General features: G+C 34.9%; 1 protein-coding gene across 1 annotated transcript in view; it reads left to right on the top strand.

The window, feature by feature from the left end:
* Nucleotides 1-22,340, top strand: part of LOC110039033 (calmodulin-binding transcription activator 5-like) — a 141,514-nt gene that overhangs the window by 57,927 nt on the left and 61,247 nt on the right. The window contains exons 2-3 of the mRNA XM_020743977.1: nt 6,120-6,235; nt 16,092-16,180. Of these exons, the coding sequence (XP_020599636.1) occupies nt 6,120-6,235; nt 16,092-16,180 (205 nt within the window). The remainder of the gene's footprint in view (nt 1-6,119; nt 6,236-16,091; nt 16,181-22,340) is intronic.

Here is a 22,340-nt window from a genome sequence, read left to right as displayed (position 1 = left end):
GTTGCCCCCTCATTGTGTAACATGGATGAATGTTCGGATCAGGTAGCAATTTTGCTCTTATTTTTCTCAACTTGTCATCCTTTTCTCTCTCCTGCCTAAGAGTTTCCTTCCCGCCTAAGGGTTTCCTAATCTATGATCAAGGGCAGTAATAAAGTTGTTAGTTGAGGCTCCCCGGCCTTCCTTTATGGTGCATCCACAACTTTATTCTCTAATCATGGCCAATATTGAATCTCAAAATCATATTCTAGTAACTTGAATAGCCACATCTAATGCTCCTCTGACACCATTCTCTGCACCATTAAATACTTCAAGCTCCTTTGATTTGTCTTGACTATAAAGTATCACCCCAATAGATAGGGTCTCCATATTTGAATGGCCAAGACAATAGCCATCAACTTCGTTCGTACACAGACTTGAGCCTCACTCTGTCGTTAGCACCTGACTGAAACATGCAAGAGGTCACTAGTCCTGCATGAGAATGGTTCTTAATCTATATCCTGATTCATTTGTCTCTATCACAAATATTCTACTGAAGTCTGGAACTACTAATGCCAGAATGTTGGTCATGTCTCCCTCCGCAAAAAAAAAAAAAACAAAATGTTGAAATTGTCTTTCTTCAGCTGTTCCATCAACAACTATGCTATTGCAGCATAACCTCTCACACATTTTCGATAATATCCGGTGAGGCCTTAGAACCTCTCAACTTCTTCAAGTTTCTCGACAAAGGCCATCCCAACATAGCCTCAATCTTAAACTGATTCATTGCTACCCCTGCTTTGGTCAGCACATGCCTTAGGTACTCTACTTGTGACTGCACAAAGGAATATTCATTCAAGTTGAAGTACAACTAGTTCTCTCTCAACGTCTCCAAGGTTTTCTGTAGGTTTCTCATATGCTCTACTTCCGTACGAATGTAGATTAGGATATCATAAAAAACTACCAGGACAAATTTCTGAAGAGTTGAAAAACTCTTTTCGTGAGAAATTGAAATATGGCCAGGGCGTTCGTAAGGCCAAACGACATCAACAAAAACTCATAACGTCCTTCATGAGTCCTGAATGCTGCTTCTCACATTAGCTTGATTCATACTTAGCTTATGGTATCCTAATTTTAAATCGATTTTTGAGAAAATGACCGCTCCATAAAGTTCTTCTAATAACTCATCAATTACGAGATTGGAAACTTGTCTAGTACGTTTTCCTTGTTCAAGGCCTTGCAGTCCACACAAAATCTTCAATTATCTTTTTTCTTCACCAAGAGAACTGAACTGGAAAAGAGGCTCACACTATCCTGACTAATCCCTCTGTTTCAAGCATCTCGCGAATCAACTTCTCGATCTCATCTTTCTTAAACTGAGGATACCAGTATGGTTTAACATTGATAGGAGAAATTTCTTTCTTCAATGTGATGGCATGCAGGTGCTTCCTAGGTGGAGGTAATCCGTTCGACTGTTGAAAGATGTCAAAAAATTGCTGCAAAAGTTGTTGAACACTCTCAAGGAATTTTACAGACTCTGGCGCTCGGATCTCTTGTATGCTTTGTAACTCTATATATCGTCTTGACCATGGTTTTGAGTGAGCTCAGGTTTTGTATAGGCTACTATCCCCTCTCAACAACTTCTTTCTCCCAATTTTCATAGTCAGAGATTTCTAATTCACCTTTGTCTCCCTAATTGCCTGTAGCTATTTCATCCTCAGAATCACAGAAGTGCTTCACATGTTTAAGGGAAGGAAGTCATCAACTACGTATAGGCTCTATAGTGTTATCACTAATCCACTTATCTTTCATGTTCCCACTATAACCTTGAAGCTTTCCGTATCTACTAGCTTCAACCCCAGCCGGACCATGGCCTGATTTGAGATAGTGGCCCCCCTATCCACCAACACCACTATGGCTGCTCCCCGATTCATCACTTCACCTTCCTTGTGTGATTTGGAGTAAATCCCAACAGTGGGTTGAGGTACACCTTCACTACATCCAAGTGTAAGTGTTTCTCTTCCTATACCGCTTTTTCCTCAGACTCCTTACTATCTGATCAGTTCTTCAATCAAACTTCTAATGTGTCTGCACTCTTTTGCTGTATGATGTGTATAAAATGTACACTGATATGTAGTATGATTATTGCATTATTTGTATCATTTTTATGTTCTTTGTGGGTATATTTGATGTGTATGTCCAATATATAAGGAAAAAAAAAAGAACATTTGGAGGAAATAGAGCTAAGGACCTAGTTACCCCGTATGAATGACGAGTTCCTCAACACCTGATGCACATGCAAAATCCAGAGAATACATCCCAACACCTGAAGGAAGTGCCCCAGACACTAGTATATAGCGCCACCTCACCATATATGGAGAGTGCCCCAGCGATAAGAAGCAACCAAATACTGTCTAAAATACAAAGCGTTTGACAACGCAATGTCAGGGTCCAAGCAGCCTAGTGCCCAACATAAGCACCACCAAGCCACTGGGACCTTGTCCTGCCATGGCACAAGCCCTAATTTTATGATTTAGAGCCATGAAATGCAGTGCTCGAGCTAACACTACCATGCCTGTTGTCAACGCCCCAACTCCACCTTGCCAGTGGCGTTGCGCCTCCCACAAACTTAAGGTGGTTTCAGGTTTTTCACTGACGCTTCAACCATAAAAGGAGAAAATTTCATTTTGGAAGGGACTTCATGTTTCTTGACACTTTCAGAAGCGTTTAGGAGGCCGACCACCTGGGACAACAATGTGTGGGTGAGTGTTTGTATTTTGTGTGGAGAGATTTCAGAGAAATCAAAGAGAAGGAGAGAAGGCTTGGAGAGAGAAGAGTTCATCCCAGGTTGTTCTTTTCTTTTTCTTTGCAACTTTGTGTTTCTATCAATGATTTCTTACATATTTTTCTTAAGAATGTTTAGGAACTAGGAATTTTTGCCTTCTTTAGTTTGGTAGTGTGAAGATTCATGTTCATTCTAAGAAAGTTCCTTAGACTATTTCGATTCATATTGGTGTGTTAACTTTTCAAATCTCATTTAATTCCTTGTTGACAACTAAAAAAGTTAAAAGCACTTGTGAGATTGGTCTATTGGTTGTAGGCTTGGAGAATAAGTGTGCTAACACTCGGCCACTTGGTGAAATATGAATATTGCCTTTAGGAGATTGCAATCACATAGGGGAATGCAAAGTCCTAGGATATTTTGCAAGATAAGGTGATTTAACCATAATATGAGCCTTCAATTATCATTATATCTAAGAATAGAGTAATGAGTAAGTCCTAGGATACTTTGCAAGATAAGGTGATTTAACCATAATATGAGCCTTCAATCATCATTATATCTAAGAATAGAGTAATGAGTAATTGCCTTTATTCGTCAATATTAAGCGGGGGAAATTTTTTTAAAGAACATAGATAATTCACATAATCCATTTCTAAGAAGCATTTTTCTTAAGTTTTTGCAAAACTAAAAACATTTAGTGGTAACTTTTATATTCTAGTATTTTTAGAATCATTTTCAAAATACCAAATCATTTTAAAATAAATGTAGAATTAGTAAAATAGTAATTAGACTGTTTGAAAATTGACTTGTTTTTTGGGGATCAATACACAAACTCATAATTGATATACTACTTGATCGACACGTATATTTACGTGATATCGAGTGAGTCATTGCACATTTTGATCATTGTGCTCATGGTTCTTATGGTATAAACTTTCTTTAGGTCACGTAAGTGATCTGTCCACACATCGTGGGCTTCTTAAAGAATTCTTTATTTTGAATGACTTCAATAATTTTAACCATGGATACTCTCAGTAGAGTTATTGCTGGGTAGAGTGCTGAGGGGGTTCTGGCCTTCTCTTTGGCCTCCTCTTAATTAATCTATAGTTGTAATATTTTTTTTCCTGGGAATTCGCTCACCATGTGCATTTCACAAACTTCTATGGGCAAATTGGTTGCTTGTCACTGTCCAATTTTTTTTTTGTGATGCCTCTTATATTGATTCTTTTGCTCACGAGTTTTTTGAAGAACTCGACAAGGAATTGTATTTTTCATTAGATATGTGATTATTGGTTAGCTCCAACAGTTCAACCAAAATTTTTTGTCGTTGTAAACCAAGGGTATATCTGAACGAAACTTCTCTCAAGTTTTGAGCTAGTGCTGCATGAGTAACTTTTAGCTTAATGTCTCTTATATCCAGTGTCTCCCACTTGAACATGATGATGAAGCTCAAATTTTTTGAGGTCTCTTGGCGGATTTTTAAAAGAGCCTGAGAATTCTTCTATTGACTTCTAAGGATGTGGCAACTCTTATGGGTAAGTTGTTGAATCAGTGGAGGGCCGTCTCTTTCAACATCATGATAAATAATAAACACTTTTGAGTGTCGCCTACACGTAGCAAGCATGCGACTGACTCAAATGAGGCTACGTGGTCTGCCATGTCTATTTTTTCCTCGTAAGGTTATGAGATCTAAAACTTTTTCGGTAATAATACTTGAAAATGCAATTTTCAGTGATTTTTTTCTTTTATTTTTTCCATTATCCTCTCGACTTCACTATATGAAGGGACATATCCTTTATCCTTCGGGACATTGGTTTTGTCAGTTCCTTCCGCCGGTATTAGTGAGAGGGCTCTCGTCCTCATCTTCATCCTCGGTAGTTCACGTCTGTGACCTACAGACCCCAAAGATTCTGGGTGAGTTAAAGAGTTGGTCTTGTTGGTGCTTCCTCGTGTTTCTCATATCATTGCATCAATTTGTTCTTTTAGTTCATTGATTTTTTACTTTACAAACTCTCAAGTGCCATGCTACTTCGGCTTTTCCTTTGCACAATGTTTTTTTATCTGGATTTGAGTATGATCTCTACATTCATCACATTTTTTAGGATGTTGAATTCTGAATTATCCGTGGGCTCCTACAATGGAGGTGAGACCTATAGAGGAAGTAGAAGGGTATGAAGTACACTCTTTTGATAGAGAATAGAGAAAGGGAGTAAGAGTGAGAGTCCTGGTTAGAATCCTCTTAAGAGTGGAAGATCAATTTTATTTATAGGGCTCGAGATGATTTCTCTTCCTTGTTGGACTGCAAAGAGAAAATATGTCAGATTGATGTGATGTAGAGAACGAGTGACCCATAATTAAGCCTAGAAATATATTCTCTCTCCATTAATAGCCAATACTTTGCTTTTGGTACTCGGCCGATTAGTTTGACAAGTCAACCAGGTTAATCAACCCGACAACTGGAACTCAGCAGGTCAACCCAGCTGGTGTATTTTGGTAAAAAATAGGTTATCTAGGCCCATTGAGCCTGACCATATATTGCATGCAAGAGCACTGTTACTTATTTGTTGCATGTGCATCATCAAAACTTTTATTGACTGCTGAAATCTAACTACGTAAGTTTTAAAAAGTTGACAACTAGGTGCTATTCTTACTGCAGCCACATTCATTTGTTTGCTTTATTCTTGTTATTTTTAGAAATTTTTATGATGAAAGTTGCTTTTGAGTACCAGATTTGCTAGAATATGGTAGCTTTATGAAAGAATGCTATGACAGTTTTCAAAAAGAAAAAAAATATAATGCTCAAATTAACTTTAAGAAGTTGATTTATTACAAAATAGCATTACAAACAAATTTATGAAAAATTGCAACCTCCCTAGATGGAACTTAAGACTTTGTTTGATGTTGGTTTACCAAATTTTGTTATATGAAAAAGGTCCCCACTGACCCTCTCAAAGATGGGTAAGTTACACTACGGGGGCCTCATTATTGTGAAGTTATGCAGGGGGTGCATACAATGGATACAGCTTTATTTTGTGCTTTGCCCACACCAAATAGTAATTGTGAAGCATTTAACACATTGCACTACTAGAAAAAAGAATAATTATCTTGATTTGTGTTACATGATTTATTCATTTGAAGAATATTATGTACTTGCAGAGTAATCCTTTTTTTGCATTCATATTATGGCTTTGTTTGGCAGGTTTGAATATTGTATCTGATATTGTTGCTAGTTTTGTAAATGTAGTGCTGTATATGTAAATTAACCTTTTCTAATGTTTTTTATTTGTAATTTTGTATGATTTTTTTTGTTTTGTATTAACCACTTCGTGAAACTACTTTTATGTTTTTCTTTGTGAGTTAGATGGCAGTATTGTGCTTTTTGATCGCAAAATGCTAAGGAATTTTCGGAAAGATGGATATAACTGGAAGAAGAAAAAGGATGGGAAGACTGTTCAGGAGGCTCATGAGAAATTGAAAGTATGTTCCAATTTGTACATTCCAAGTTCATAGTATCGCACCCTTTAATGCTTCTTCCATATACGTAGCATCATACAAAGTCTTAGCTCTGTGCTCAGCATACAAATACCGTAAGATATAATAATAGTAACAGGCTGTCTTTAAAAAACCTTGCATGTTTACTATACAGGTTTATGGTCCACCATAAGGAGAAAATATTTTGCTTATAAACAAAAATATATTTAAAATTAAGTTATCTAACCTTAGTTCCGTAGATATTTTTTGATAAAAAATTTAGGGAAGAATACTACATTATTTTTTATTGATATTGATTGAAGAAGTAATTTAGGAGAAACGTAGCCTTATCGGTGGGCCTAGATACAGAAATAAATCAAGAGCTGAACAGAGGACAGTAGGGAAGAATTGGCACAGGTGCGGTGCTAAGCTGGGCAAGTTAGCAACATTTATGGTGCAGGATTGAATGCAAGAACATGGGCTATAAAATAGCCGAGCTTGAGTGAGCTTAGGCTTGACTCGTGTTCAGTTTGTTCGAAATTGCTCAAGTTCGAAATTGCTCAAGTTCGAAATTGCATGTGAACGGTGTGTTCGTGTTCGGCTCGATTTAAGTATTCTTGTTTGTGTCAGCTTGAAATTGGCTTGTTAAAATTAATTGAAAAAATTAGATGTAGAGTGTTGGATTCGAGCCTGAACTAATTATATCCAAAAGAATGCACATTAAACTTAGATATAAATATATATAATATATTATTTTATAAATAATATACATAATATATTATTATATAAATAATTATATTTTTTTTTTATTTCGAGCTAAAACGAGATGAACAAAAGCGAATAAAAAGCTATTTGTGTTCGGCTTGTGTATAATTCGAGCTTAAAAAAAATGTTCATGAACGAGCCAAACACAAGTTACTTAACGAGCCGAACACGAGCTGTTCGTGAACAACAAGGTTTTTTGACAGCCCTAGCGGACAGCTGCTACATTGTAACTGCAAGCTGGCAGCAGGATGTCTTTGTGATTGAATGCAAGAACAACTGTGCTTTAATGAATGCAAGCTAGCAGCAGGAAGTTTTATATGTGATATTCACTATCCCCCTCTGGTTGAAAATATATGTTGATCTTTTCTAGCTTGGTTGAGAGGCTGTTAAGTTGAGATTGATTAAGAACTTCAGATTGGTTGTGAGCAGTCTGAAGCTTTTTTGTAGTATAAATCATTTGTATAATTACTTGTCGAAAATCAGGAAGAAACAGGCTGTAACCGTCTGCTTTCTTTGGTTGGTCCGCTTGCCACCTACATATATTAGAAGATTAAATTGGAAGACAACTTTGGAAACATCTTATTTAATTTTATTCTCTTTCTATTTATATTTTTGTTATTTTTAATTCAGAATTATTTCCTTTCCAAATTTAAATTAGATATATTTGGTAAGTTTGTAAATTTGAAAGTATTGGTTTCCCTATATGTGCATCCTATATGAGAATAATGAAATCGAGTATATTTGGTATCCTATATATGTATCGTATATTTGGTAAGTTTGTAAATTTGGAGGTATTGGTTCCCCTGTATATGTATCCTATATGAGAATAATGAAATCGAGTAATTTTTCATCTCCAAATTTATTTCAACTTAGTATCAGAGTTAGGAAACAAATCCTAGATCTAATTTCAGCCTCAGAGCCTCTCCAGCCACCGTCCAGTGACGGAATCCTTCGTGTAGCCACTTGCCTTCTTGCAGGTCCTCTACTGGAGTCTCTCTATGTTGCTGATAGTCTGCAGCCCTAAACAACCACTCTTCTGCTTTCCTGACAAGCAGCCACAGGTAGCAGAGCTGCTCCGTCCCATAGTAGATATCCTCAATCCACTACAACAGAACTACCTCTTTCCCGTAGGCTGCAGACCCTTCGCAGTTTTGCAGCTTCTTCCCATAGTAGAACTACTTCTCAGGCAAGCAGAGCAGCCGCAGGAACAATCAACAAACATTCCTAACCCTCTTAACTTTCCTCTCCTCAGCAAACAACAACCAACAAAACTGTGGGATTCCTCCTTGTCTGTGGCAAGAATCAGCCAGGGATCCTGCAGCTAGAAAAAATGAGCAAGCAGCAGCTAGGGATTCTTCCCAACCCTAAATGTGCGTAGGGCTTGTGGCAAAGTACGACATGAAGTTGAATAGCCATAACTTCTCACGGGAGAGGGCTCAGTTCTTTAGCTCATTGATCTGAACCATCGCTCATGGAACATCTAGAATCATGTGATCATGTCTTGGTTGATCAATTCTTTGATCATAGAGGTTGGAGAAAATTTATTGCTTTATAAGACAACATTGCAAAATTATTTGAGATTGATACAAAACTGCTTGAGCTCCGACAAGAAGAGTTTAGTGCGACTCAATACTTAAACACACTTACAAAATACTAGTTAAAGTTAGATATGTAAGATTCTTATGTATGAAATTGCGTGATTTAAAAGGTTTGCTAAAACTATGAGATCTAATGAATATTCTCAACGTTAAGCTGATCATACTCTGTTAATAACACACTCACATGTAATATTGCTGTGTTAATAGTATATGTGAATGATATGATTTTTACTGGTGATGATAAAATGAAAAATTCTCAAGATCAAATAAGTATTTGCGATTGAGTTTGAAATCAAGGATCTTAGAATCATGAGATCTTTTTTAGGTATGAAGATGGTAAGGTTTAAGGAAGACATCATTATATCACAAAAAAAAAAAAATACATTCTCGATCTACTAAAGGTGAGATGATTGATTGGATGCAAAAGTGCTGATACGCCAATGAATTTCAACAAGAATTCTAACATGAGAGAAGAAAGTATATCTGTGGATAAGAGAAGATATTAAAGATTGATAGAAAAACTCATTTACTTATCACATATTATGACATACATTGCATTGCATATTCTGTCAGCATTGTGAGCCAACACATGTATAATCTAGATGACGAGCATTTAGAGATGATGTACAAGATTTTGGATTTGCCAAGAAGTCTTCTGGTTATGGATTAATTTTTAAGAAAACCAGAAACATTGACGTAGAAGTGTACACTGATTATAGGTCGGCTGGGGAGCTCATTGACAGAAGTTCTTGCCACAGAGTTTGAAATCAAGGACCTTAGAACCATGAGATATTTTTTATGTATGGAGGTAGCAAGGTCCAAAAAAGAAGCTTATAACAAAGAACTTTGCGTGTACCTTTGTGTGTACACGGAGGAAGAAAAACCTTGATCGGTGGAAGACAAGTTGCAAATACATAACTGTTCCAACCAAAACTCGAGTCCACATTTACCTAAAATTTTGGGTGAGGAGTATAGTACTCATGAGTTATCCCCTTCCTCTTATGTTGTTGATAACAAAGACCTTAGAATCATGAGATATTTTTTAGGTATGGAGGTAGCAAGGCCCCAAAAAGACATCATTATATCACAAAAGAAATATATTCTAGATCTACTAAAGAAGATAGTAATGATTGGACGCAAACCTGCTGATACTCCAACGGATTTCAACAAGAAGTCTAACATGGTAGAAGAAAGCATATCTTTGGATAAGGGGGGCTATTGATGATTGTTTGAAAAACTCATCCACCTATCAGATACTATGACATATATTGCATATTTTGTCAGCAATGTGAGCCAATATATCGATAACCCAGATGAAGAACATTTGGAGGTGGTATATAGGATTTTGAGGCTTGTCGAGAACACTCTTGGTTATGAATTAATTTTTATTTTGTATCATTATATGAATAACTCTGGTATCATTTGTATCAGAGCTAGTGTAACCCTAATCCTATCCTAGGGTTTCTTGCATCCGCCATACACAAACCTGTCCCCACCCCCCAAACCCCCAAAAAAAATGTTCCCATAATTTTCTACTCAAACAATCCTTTCACTCTACATCATCCCTATATACCCTCTTCCACATGCCTGAACCCTAACTAAGCCACCGCTGAGACAAGTGATAGACGCTAATCAGTTTACCATGGAAGAGATACAGTGACATCTCCGTCGAGTGTTGCAATGGCTTGATAAAATTGAGGAAAGGAGACAATCCAGAGGGGTCACATGAACGCCATTTGATTACAGAGATGAAGCGCTTGTTAGAGTATATAGAGATGGAGTGCATGTTAGATGAGACAAAGGTGAATTATCTATTAGAGGTTTCAGAAATGAAAACTCTCTACCCTGAAGAAAAGACCTGACATATTTGAGAAGTCCAGATTTTGAGGTAACGTTGGATTTGTTTTGGACAAATTTATCGAGTGGTTTCAAACCCTGGAACTTTTCCTTGAATACTAGGACGTGTCACAAAACAAAATTGTGGAACTAGCCATCAACAAATTAAAGAAAAGTGCATTAGTTTGGTGACAAAATTTGAAGTATCTATGTCAGCGTGAGAAAAAATATAAGATCACTAATTGATCTAAGATGAAACGGGAGACGTAGTGCTAGTATTTCCCTGTTTACTATAGATCATATGTTCAGACCTCTTCTACAAAAATTAAGAAACCACATCACTAGACGACCACCACATCTTACAAACATGGATCAACCTCAGGATCGTATGTCCAGAGTGCACCCATGAGAATATTCAAGCTGGCAACCTCGCCGAGGAGAAACTTATTTAGAGTAGAGAAATGTGGAGTTAATCAACATTCTTAAATCTGTCCCAACCAGAAATTGTATTAAGTGTCATCGATTTGGCCACACCGAATCACTTTGCATAATCAGGGGAATGATCTCTTTCACGGATTATGAAGCATGTGAAAAATTAAATAGCGATCCAAGAGAAGATGATTTCATATATGATTATCAACTGTTTGCCGACGACATAGAAATTATTATTATTCTAGATGATCCCACAAGAAAGAATCCAACTGGATTAGCTGAGGCTACTTTAGAAGATAGCGATTCCGAGGTGATGGGTTTTCAAGTAGAGTATGATATTGTGATGCCACGAACCACCCTTTTGTAGGCGTTGGAGGAGCATCAACTAGACTGATATTGGTTGTCATAAAGGAACCAAGTTTGAGGAGCTGATATCACACACATGGTAACTCCATATAAGCAAAATTTAGACTTTTTAGATATATAGGCTACTTCCTGGGTTGCCCCTACTAAGGGAGGTCCACTATGTCCGAGGTGAGATTCTTTGTGCCATTTCTGAAAGCTAATAGGGAGTTAGTTGGATGTTAAAATTTTTTCAGCAGTGTATCCCAAAAAATGATCTGGCAGGAGGGATGAGCTACATATTTAAAAATTGTTTTAGGAGCTGGTGGGGAATAAAATTTTTCAATGGGATCCAGATCCTACCAGAGAAGATGTCTCTCTTGAGTGATGTCGAGTGAAAGTGACGTTGCCTACCATAGATTTTAACTGAGTTGATTTTCTTTTCATATACTTGTTTATCAGATATATCTAACCGAGCATAAAAAATGAGAGAAGTAGATTATAAACTTGCTTGGGAGTTTGCTCGTGAGAATCAACGTTGATATGCAGCTCCAACTCAAGTTGTACTAACAGTGTATGTATACTTAGTATATCAAGATGTTGTATGAAATGACAATGCTTGCAGGATTGAACTAATAGGAGCTTTCAACATTTTCTCTACCATCAAAAGGGACCTGACCACTGCAGGTAAACATAAGCTTCAACAGATGAGGTTGAAGCTGCCCCACTCTCTGGAGAATGAAGCAGGAGCGTCCCTGTTTCCAATTCCGCGACATAGGCTACAATCTTGTGACCAATCCATGAAATGGACTGGATACGAAAATCTCTAAATGACTTAGTACCGGTTCATAACATTGAATTGAGGGCCAATTGACCTTCCGTACTTGGATATGGCGCCCCTTTCAACAGTGTGCCAAATCTTTAATTACTTAGGGCTTATATATTTGATTTATGTGTTGATGTTTTCAGTTTTTTTTGTGTGTTTTGTTTAGGACCGCCACCTGAGTCGATTCTTCTCCCTCAAAGGCTGTATCCAATGGATTGGGTTGTGCTCCGTTTCTATTTGTCTTCCGAGGTGGTGATTTTTTTCCCTATGCCCTTCCAAATCTTCTTTACAATGCTCCCGATCATCCTCCTTCGTTGCAGGTGCCCCGAACTGCACTTGTTTTCTGTTTTCACTGCAGTCTTCTCATTTCAATCATTGCTCACTATCACCGCTCGGGCCAACAACCCCTTGCTGTCCCGCAGCCCTCCGCTTTGCCAATGCACTACCATCATACAGAAAGGGCGAACCTGCAAATTTTTCTGCTGTCCCCTAGCTACTCCAACCTTTCCTATCGTGCCTTGCCACTCCGCTTCCCACCTAACTTGCTACCCTCGCTGTTCCAACGCTTTGTTTACTTGCCAACATAATTCCACCCCCTCCTTTTGCTGTCCTAACCATCTTCAACCCATTTGAGCCACCTACCTTCATTCCCCAACCAACCGGCCAACCTCTACCACCCATGGATCGAGCCCTAGTGTGATTTTGTGTCATGTTTGTTATAATTTCCCTTTCAATCGTGTTTGATTGTAACCGCCTATTTGCTTTCAATAACAATATTTGCTTGTTTCTGTTTTGTTTGGTTTAACTCCAATATCATTCGTGAACATCAATTTCTTATTCTAGTTCTTTTAATTCTTCTTTTATATTGTTGGAATTTCTATGTTTAAAATACTTTTAGTAAAAGTACAAAAGTCAAGGGAAATATGATAATTTTTTGAATGACCAATGCAATTTCTTCTTCTTTTCTGAGAGCAAAAATATACATATTTTAATATCATTAGAATCAAAATTAACTTATTCTTAGAATTAATAACAGGATTTGTGTCAGACATTGGGTTAGTTCAAGATAAATGCTTTGTTCTATCATATCAGTTAAGTTGTCTTGTCGTCTTAGCTTGTTAATTCCTTTATCTTATTTGTTTACGCAATTGTAAAGGTTAATAACTAAATTGGTGAGATTCAACTAGATTCAGAATAGTTGTTGTATGAGATATCAATAAAGTATAATTGACATCCTCACAAAACTCATATTCACTGTGATAGTTGATATTCTCCCCCTAATTGTGAGTTTTTTGCTGAAGAATTAATTTTTTTAAGAAGGATATGTCCATGTTGGCATAGTATTTTTTATACTAATAGAACTTATATATTCCTATTGGTGAGCAGTGTAATCGATAAAAATATATTTTATACTTATTTTGTTTTGTCTGCTTCTTTAATATATATAAATATACATTTAAGACACAACTAGATTTTATGCCTTTTGTTTTTTGTCTGCTTCTTTAATAAGTATAAATGTGCGTTAAGACACAACTACCAAATACTTTAATAGAAATGGTGGAGATAAGTCTATTTTTAGAGTAAGCATGGTTAAGAGTTTTGCAGTAGCTTTGAATTTTAGAAATTTTGATGAAATACTTTAATATGATTTGCAGGAGTATTGACAACTTACTCTTAATAATGTTTTGAGACATTGCTAGTGATCATAATTGATCGAGTAACACCTCAAGAAGATGCATATTTTTGTTTTTTTCTAAACCATTTTGTTAAGGATCATGAATGCAACATTGGTACATAATTTTTGTTGGTGAAAATATTTTCCAAACATGGAATACAATTCTCTTCCATTATCCGTCCTGAGGACTTGAATTTGTGTTTTGAATTTGGTGGTTATGGTGCTAAATTCTTGGAAAATGGAATTGATTTTAGACATATTTTTTTTGCTTTAAAGATCTAAGTATTTCTACGGTCAAGAAGGATATAAACTATTTGCACTCTGGATAATGTTTACTTGAGCTGGGAGACTATAAGGATGACTAGGATAGGATGTTCGAGTGCGTTTAGATAAGTGGTAAGCTTCATTGAAGCATGTTAGAATTTATATTTTCGATGAAAAGGGAGGGGAACAATTTCCATATCTACAGGAAATTTGGACGAACTATGCAAAAATTTCCACAATTTGATTATGCTTTTCCTTTAAAGAAGATACATTGTGCACTTTTCTCTTGCATTTAGCATTCCTTTTATTTTTTTGAAGGCAGACGCCTTTTTTTTTCTTTTCCATGTCAATTATGGTTCTTGATTCCATATCATAGAATTCACAATGAGCAAGGGGAAAATTTATTTTTTGGGTAATTTTGATCATTAATAAAAAAGTTATAGGAAATTTTTGAAACCAAGAAAATTGAGTTAAGGATCAGGAGAGAGAATGATACTGATAGTCTTAATGCCAAATTTTTGTGATGTTGAAATAAAGAGGCTTCTTCTGTCATATGATCATCATTTTTAGAGTCTACAATCTAATATTGTGAGTTTTTCATTTTGGACATTTAAGCCTTTCAAAATCATACCTTTTTAAAGGAATTGGCGATGTAGAAGATTTCGGTTTGTGCTGGATAATCAATGACTTGGAAAAGGTTGATACCTGAGTTGTTATGGGATCTTGATTCATGGCAGGAGGTGGCACCAAAGGCAATCTTGCTCCAAGGCTATTTCATGTTTAATCATCTTCATGTTTTAAACAAAACAATCCTTAGGAGAAGGATGAGGAAGGCTTAGAATTCTGAGAGGATGTTGAAGATGGAGAACTATGGAAGATATAAAATAGAGGAGGTTAAAGATTGTGAAAACTGGCTTTGGCTTTGACACCATACTGAAAAAAATATGAGAGAAGAATACTACATTCTTTTTGTTTACATAGGTAGAAGAGGTACAATTTTTTAGGAAAAACATGGCCTGGTTGATGGGCCTAGATTTTGAAATAAACTAAGCTAAAATGATCTGTAATTGGCCCGGGAAAAATAGGAAAGAAATTATACAAAAAGAAATAAAATAAAGTATATAATGAATGCAATCTTTCAAATTGGTTTTATGTTAGGAAACCTGCTGCTTATTGTTAGCAACTATAGCATAATTTCTGGAGGTCTGTGCAGTGGTGGCCTCTAAAAGGAAGGCTCTTCCTTGGTGGCTTGATGGTAAGTGATTGGTTTTATGTTAGGAAACCTGCTGCTTATTGTTTGCAACTATAGCATAATTTCTAGAGGTCTGTGCAGTGGTGGCCTCTAAAAGAAAGGCTCTTCCTTGGTGGCTTGATGGTAAGTGGACAGTAGGAACAACAGGTGTAGGCGCAGCATGTGGGATTAAATGCAGGTACAGTTGCTGCATTACAAAATACAACTTTATGCTGTCAACAGGAGGTCTTCAGGATTGAATGTAGGTCCGTAGGATTTTCACATATATAGAAACTATGGTTCCTAATTTATGACTCATACTATCTCTAAGCATACCATTACTCAGGGCATAAACTAATAAGCATACCATTACTTGTGGATCCTAGGAGGCTCAACTTTAATTTTACACTGGCAGCTTTTAATGTTTAATAGGTTTCTTTATATGGAGGATATTTACATTTCATTGTTTTTTCCTGCAAAACAGACTGCTTTGTCTCCATTTATATTCTTAATATTCTTACCAATTTTTGCTGTATGAAGTTTCTCTTTTGTATGGTTAAAATTCCTATATTTTAAATTTGGATATTCCTTTTTTTTCCTTACATTAATACTGAACTATCAAATTAAACTTTTGATGAAATGTGAATTTGTTAATAATTTTTGATTATAAGGTGTTCCACATTATTAACTTTTTTTCTTCTATACATTTCTTTTTATGCTAATACATATCCATTAGCATCTATACTGCTCTATCACACTCGATTGATAGCCCAGTTTTACATTGATTATGCTTATTTCGTACTTTTCTTTTAACCTCAGAATTTTTGGAGTGTTTTCAAGTAACTGCTTATTTTCATCCTTATCTGGTCTTTCTCTTTAAATTTTGCTTGCAGATTGGTAACGAAGAAAGAATCCATGTTTACTATGCACGAGGGGAGGATGATCCAAACTTTTACCGCAGGTGTTATTGGCTTCTCGATAAGTATGTCCTGCTCGTTCTTCCTTCTTATAAATCGTTCCCTTCTTGTGCTAATCTGTTACCTCATCAGTGCATAATTTTCTTCAATAAGCATAATTTATTGTTAGGTTTTCAATAAGATATGTAGTTTCCATTGATCTCATTAATTTCCTTCACATAATGCTTTAAGTGTTTGTCTCCTTGTTGCAGACTTCACCCCTTATGTTGGCTAACTATTTCTAAAATCAATGAAACATTTAGGGTCTGTTTAGGGCAGCTTGTGTGTTTCAGGATAAATAGCTTATCTTGAAATGAGGCCTGCAGGTCGTCTGCGGGGGTCGACCCGCATTCTGCGTTTAGTGTAAAAAACCCAAAAAACCCAAACGCGGAACGCGGCAGACAGCGTTTTCAAAAACTCGCAAACCAAACGGTTAGGTGACGCTTTAAAAAACGCCGCCGCACTTCTAAGCTGCCCCAAATGGACTCTTATTCTTTAATGACTTATTAACTAGTTATGTTCATCTTAAACTTTCTTTCATTTCCATGCTCTTGAACATGACAATGTCTAAAATTTTGTGGCCTTAAGCTCCAGGCCAGCTCTATAATTAGAGCCAGTAACCTAGCATGAACGCAAGTTGATCTTGTGGGACCTGTTGATATGAAGAATTTCAATGGTTTTTGTTGGGTTTGACCCGTTACCTCAGTCCTTATACCTGGTTGACATACGCCTCACTCCTTTAATTGTCTGACTTTGCCTGCACTTTTCTTTTGGGCTACCTGTAACAGTACTTTTGACTTGTTGGTGCTATAACGGTCCATTTCTGTTTCCCTCATGTACTTCTAGCTATCTCTCTTTACACGTTTTATTTGAGCTGAGCTGAGCACACCATGGATTTGAACCTGCTTGGCCCTACTTTTAAGTTTTTTTATTTTTGAATTGAGTGCATGCCAATCTTTCACGATCATATGTTACTTGTTAAGCTTTTCTATAATTGAGGTTGGCTTGCACTTAACATTCTTATATTAATTAAATGAGTACCTGAAGTAGCTAATAATAAGCGAAAAAATCCAATGAATTTTTGGTTTCTTTTATTAGTAAGTAATTTTACAAGTAAGTTCTCTTTAATGGGAAAAAAATATGCGAGTCAAATTGAATAAGCAATTTGTTAAATTTGTATCAGTGTCTAATTACGATGCCAATTAAACAAGCAAACTATAATGGATAAGTCACTACTAAGATTTCTTGCAATTATACACCATAAAGATGCACTATCAAATTTATTTTTTGAAATAGGGATATAAGAAGGTACTGCATCAAAATATCATGTAAGTGTGTTAAGAACATATTAAATAATGTGAAAAAATAGAAAGTTAAAAGTTAAATATAAATATGTGCTCGGAGAAGAAATCTTCATTTGAAAATAAGCTTACATTTAAGGTTTAAAGTTATGCACTTAGGACTTAGTGTTTTTTATTCGGAGGCGAGGTGTAAACTTCAAAATTTTTTGAGTAAGTCCTTAACTTAAAAAATTATATAAAAATAAAAAGGTGTTATAAAAGCTCTATGCATGAAAAAAAAATTAGAAAGGAAAAATTAATAATTAGTATGCTTAACATATTTACACATTAAAAATTAGTATTTAATACCCTATCATATTTACACATTAAAACACGACATGTCAACATGCTGACTAAGTAACAACAACAATAGCAACAACAATTAAAACAACAACTACAAGCCTTTATCCCACTAAGTTGGGTCAGCTACATGAATCCTTTTTTCTCCATTATGTCCTAGTGAGTGCCATATTTTCATTTAATTCTAATTGAATAAGATCATTTTTTATGTAATATACCGAAGTCTGTTTTTGTCTACCTCTGCCTTCCGTAACTTAAGTTGAATCGTAAACATCTACTTTTTCCTAACTAGATCATTAAATGGGCGATGTTTAATGTGACCAAACCATCTACGACAACTCTCTCCAATTATGTCTGCAACTGGAGCTACACTAACCTTTTCACAAATATATACATTTTGCATTTTATATTTAAGTGTTAAGCCACTCATCCATCTAAGCATTCTTATCTCAGCAACCCTTAAATTTGTTTTATGCTTCTCTTTTAAAGACCAATATTCTACGCCATAAAGCAATGTAAGTCTCACCACCATCTTATAAAACTTTGCTTTAAGTCTAAGTGGTATTTCTCTATCACATAATAGGCCTGATGCAATCTTCCACTTCAACCAACTAACCTGAATTCTACTGATATCATCCCCATTTATTTCACCATCACCTTGAACAATATAATCAAGATATCTAAAATGTCACAACTTTTATTGATTTGATCACTCATAGCTACAAATTTTCCATTAGAGCTACTAAAATTACCATTCCATGTATTCAATATTAGATCAACTCATACGAAGCCACATTCTCCTGTACGACTTTTATTGATTTGATCACTCATAGCTACAAATTTGCCATTAGAGCTACTAAAATTACCATACCATGTATTCAATATTAGATCAACTCATACGAAGGCACATTCTCCTGTACGTGTTTAGTAAGAGCATCCATAACTAAAGCAAAAAGATATGGGCTTAAAGCAGATTCCTGATGTAATGCAACTTAAATAGGAAAGTACTTTGTCAATTCTCCTGTTTGAACATAAGAGCAGATTCCTGATGTAATGCAACTTAAATAGGAAAATACTTTGTCAATTCTCCTGTTTGAACATAAGTTCAACAATTTTCTTTTCTAGAACTCTCCAAAGAACTTCGCGTGGAACCTTATTGTAAGCTTCTTCTAAATCAATAAAAATCATATGCATAAAAACCTTATTGTAAGCTTCTTCTAAATCAATAAAAATTATATGCATAACCTCCTTACTCTCTCTGTACTTCTCCATCAAATCTCTCAATAAATTTATAGTTTCCATAGTGGTGTTTCCTGACATAAATCCTAGCTGATTATATGAAATCTTTGTATCATGTCTTAACCTATTTTCAATAACCCTCTCATAATTTTAAAGTATGACGCATTAACTTAATTCTTCTATAATTTACACACTCTTGTGCATCCCCTTTATTCTTAAAAATGGGGATCAAAATACCCTTCCTCCACTCCTCGGGCATCTATCTAGTTTTTCAAACAATATTAAAGAGTGTAGTAAGCTAAGAAACTAACAAATCTTCTAAATATTTACACACTTCAATAGGAATATTATCAGGTCCTATTGATTTTCAACCATTGGTTTTCTTTTAAAGCTTTCTCAACTTCCTAGTACTAATCGACGATAAAAATAAAAAAAATTATTATTGTTAACAATATTAAGATCACTAAGATAGATCTTATTTTTCAGAAAATTCATTGAAAACTTTATCAAAATAACTTACCCATCTATGTTGAATATTTTTATCTAAGAAAAATTATTTTTTGATTTTCTTCTTTAATACTTTGTTTGAATTAAATCATTACTTTTCTTTTCTCTTTGTATGGCAGTTTATACTTAATATTTAATTTATTATAATGATCACTCAAAATATAATTCTTACCGTCACAAATTATTTTCTTAGGCTTCTTATGAGCCACTTTATTTTTTTTTCCTATTTTTCTAACTTTTTACATCTAAATCAATTTTTTTAACACAATTTTTTATATTTTATATTTCCTTGCACATTATTATTTCACCACAAACTGTTTTAATTTATAAAAAAATTTAATTATTTCACCACAAACTGTTTTAATTTATAAAAAATTTTGCCTTTTGATTCTGTAGGTACATCTTTTGCCACTTGTTTAATATTTTATTCCACGTAGAATTAACTTTTTCATGAACATCCTAAATGTTGAAATCTTGAAGTTTGTTTATAAAAATAATTTTATTTGTGTCTTTTAGATGCCCCTAACCAATTCTATGACAATGTTTCATTTTTTTTTTTACAACTCTTCATCTTAAAACCCAAAACAAATAATTGATGCTGAGTACTTAAATTTTTAGTTGGAATAAGTTATAAATTGCATAAAGTTGATGTGAACTTTCTAACTTCAAATCATGAAGTAAATCGGGTATAAAAACATCAAATTATTAATGTGAAGAGATCAAAGTGAATAACAAAAACAATAAATTAACTACCAAAATAACTTCAATGTGTTCAATACAAGTCTTCGTCTCCCACTCATACTGTCCTCTATTTAAGTAATGATACAACAAGAATTAGCAATAGAATTTTAAATTGAATATATTTTAAACTTCCATCACTTAATGAGTCTCTTTTAGAATCATCTGCACAATGAGCTGCTTCTCTCCCCACCTTATCTTCTGTTGTATCCATTTACTCTTAATTTGTCTTATTTTTAATCTCAGTCGTCTTTCTTTATCATAATGTATAATATTCAATAAAAATAATATTAAATTTTAAGGTAATGCGTATGTTGATGATTAGTTTTAAATTTTGTAAATTTTTTTAATGACTTTCCAAGGAATTTTTAATTGATGCGACTATATCATTTTCTTGATGCAGTTCTAAGAATTCTTTCTTCTTTTTGAATGGGATAATTTGTATATTGGACTTTGCCTACAGAGGTGAGTCACGTTTCAACCTATCCATATAATGACAAAAACCTAATTTGATCTCAGGATTAGCAAGTTCTTAGGTAATTGAAAATTTGGATTAAGGTAGATCCCACAACATGCATATGACAATGAAACTGAAGATCTCATTTATAATCAATGATTTTCCAGACCTTCTTGTAATTGGCTCTATCTCCATTTATGTTTGTGATGATCAACTGATTACCCTCATCTATTATGCGATAAATAAGGCTTTTATATGATGATTTTTTTTAATCCACCGTTCTCAAAACTTGAATTAATGGCTTTTTTTGTTATTATTTTGTAGTCAGTGCTTAACGTAAGTCTATCATTTAAGACAATCTTCCTTGAACGTTTTCTGGCTTTAGCTTTTTTCGCCCAAGCACAACTAACTCATTATGTGGAAGTGAACATAAAGATTCCAAAGGTTATTAAACTTCCAACATATTTTGTATGGTTAAATAAGTTGTAGTAAACCTTGTCGCAGCTGGCTATAGGAGCTCCTTGTTTGAAAATGCTCTCATTGTTGCCAAAACCCATGTAGGATTGTTGATGAAGTTTATTTTTATCCTTGCTTTGCTCAAGCCATTTTTGTGTTGAAGCAGGTCATCAATTTTCTTTAAATTAATTCTATACAATGTGCAACACACATTGTCCAGTATGTATGTTGTCGCTTCTCCAGCAACTTTTGCTCAACCGCCCTATATGAGCTTGCATTTTCTATACTAACTTGAACCACTATATTCTCTCTTATGTCTATTTTAAATTCATTAAGAAATCTAAAAATATACTTTGCTTTTTTTAACCTTTTTTGATGCTTCAAAAGATTTGAAGGAATTAGTATCACAGGCTTCTATAATTTAAATATTGATTTATCTTTTATCCGTGACATCAGTCCAACCATCCCACATCTAGTCCGATTCCAAGTTCTATTAATATTGTCATATTCTCTTTTGCTTTATTTAGCTTATCCTTTAACACCCACGCTGTCAAATCCTACATAGTGGATTTAGGCTTCGATTATAAGTTTTTATAACATTGATCGTGTTAAGATACGAAGGGGAGTTTGACACGTTAAATGGAATGATGTTTTCATAGAACCTTTTAATATCTATATAGACATACCGGCACTCCTCTTTAGCACTTTTAGGACACATATTATTGATAAGCCTTGCATCATCTCCCTCATTATCAACGATTATTGTAATTGATACATAGGTCTTTTATATCTGCTTGACAGTTGTGACCAAAAGGATGAAAAAATTTTTCCATTAGGTTTGTTTCCATAATCAGAACCAACATATACTGAAGCATCAAATTGTCTCAGTTTTCTTGGATCTGGGTGCAACATTCTCTTAAACCAAAAAGCTAGCGCAGCACCCCTTTTACAGTCTTCTTGCAATAGTTGCACTTTAATAAACAAAAGTCTTGTCATTCCATCCAATATTGTTTGTACACTATGCCTACATTCTAGATCTTTTCTAATTGTGGAGATTTTATCCTTTCCAACTATTTCTCCCAAAACCATAAAATAGAGAAATTTGTTAAAAGAAATTCAAGTAAAGCAATGTTTAAACAACAAAAAACC

This window comes from Phalaenopsis equestris, unplaced genomic scaffold (assembly GCF_001263595.1).
Source record: "Phalaenopsis equestris unplaced genomic scaffold, ASM126359v1 Scaffold234903, whole genome shotgun sequence".
Taxonomy (NCBI): Eukaryota; Viridiplantae; Streptophyta; class Magnoliopsida; order Asparagales; family Orchidaceae; genus Phalaenopsis; species Phalaenopsis equestris.
This window is presented reverse-complemented; position numbering and strand designations above follow the sequence as displayed.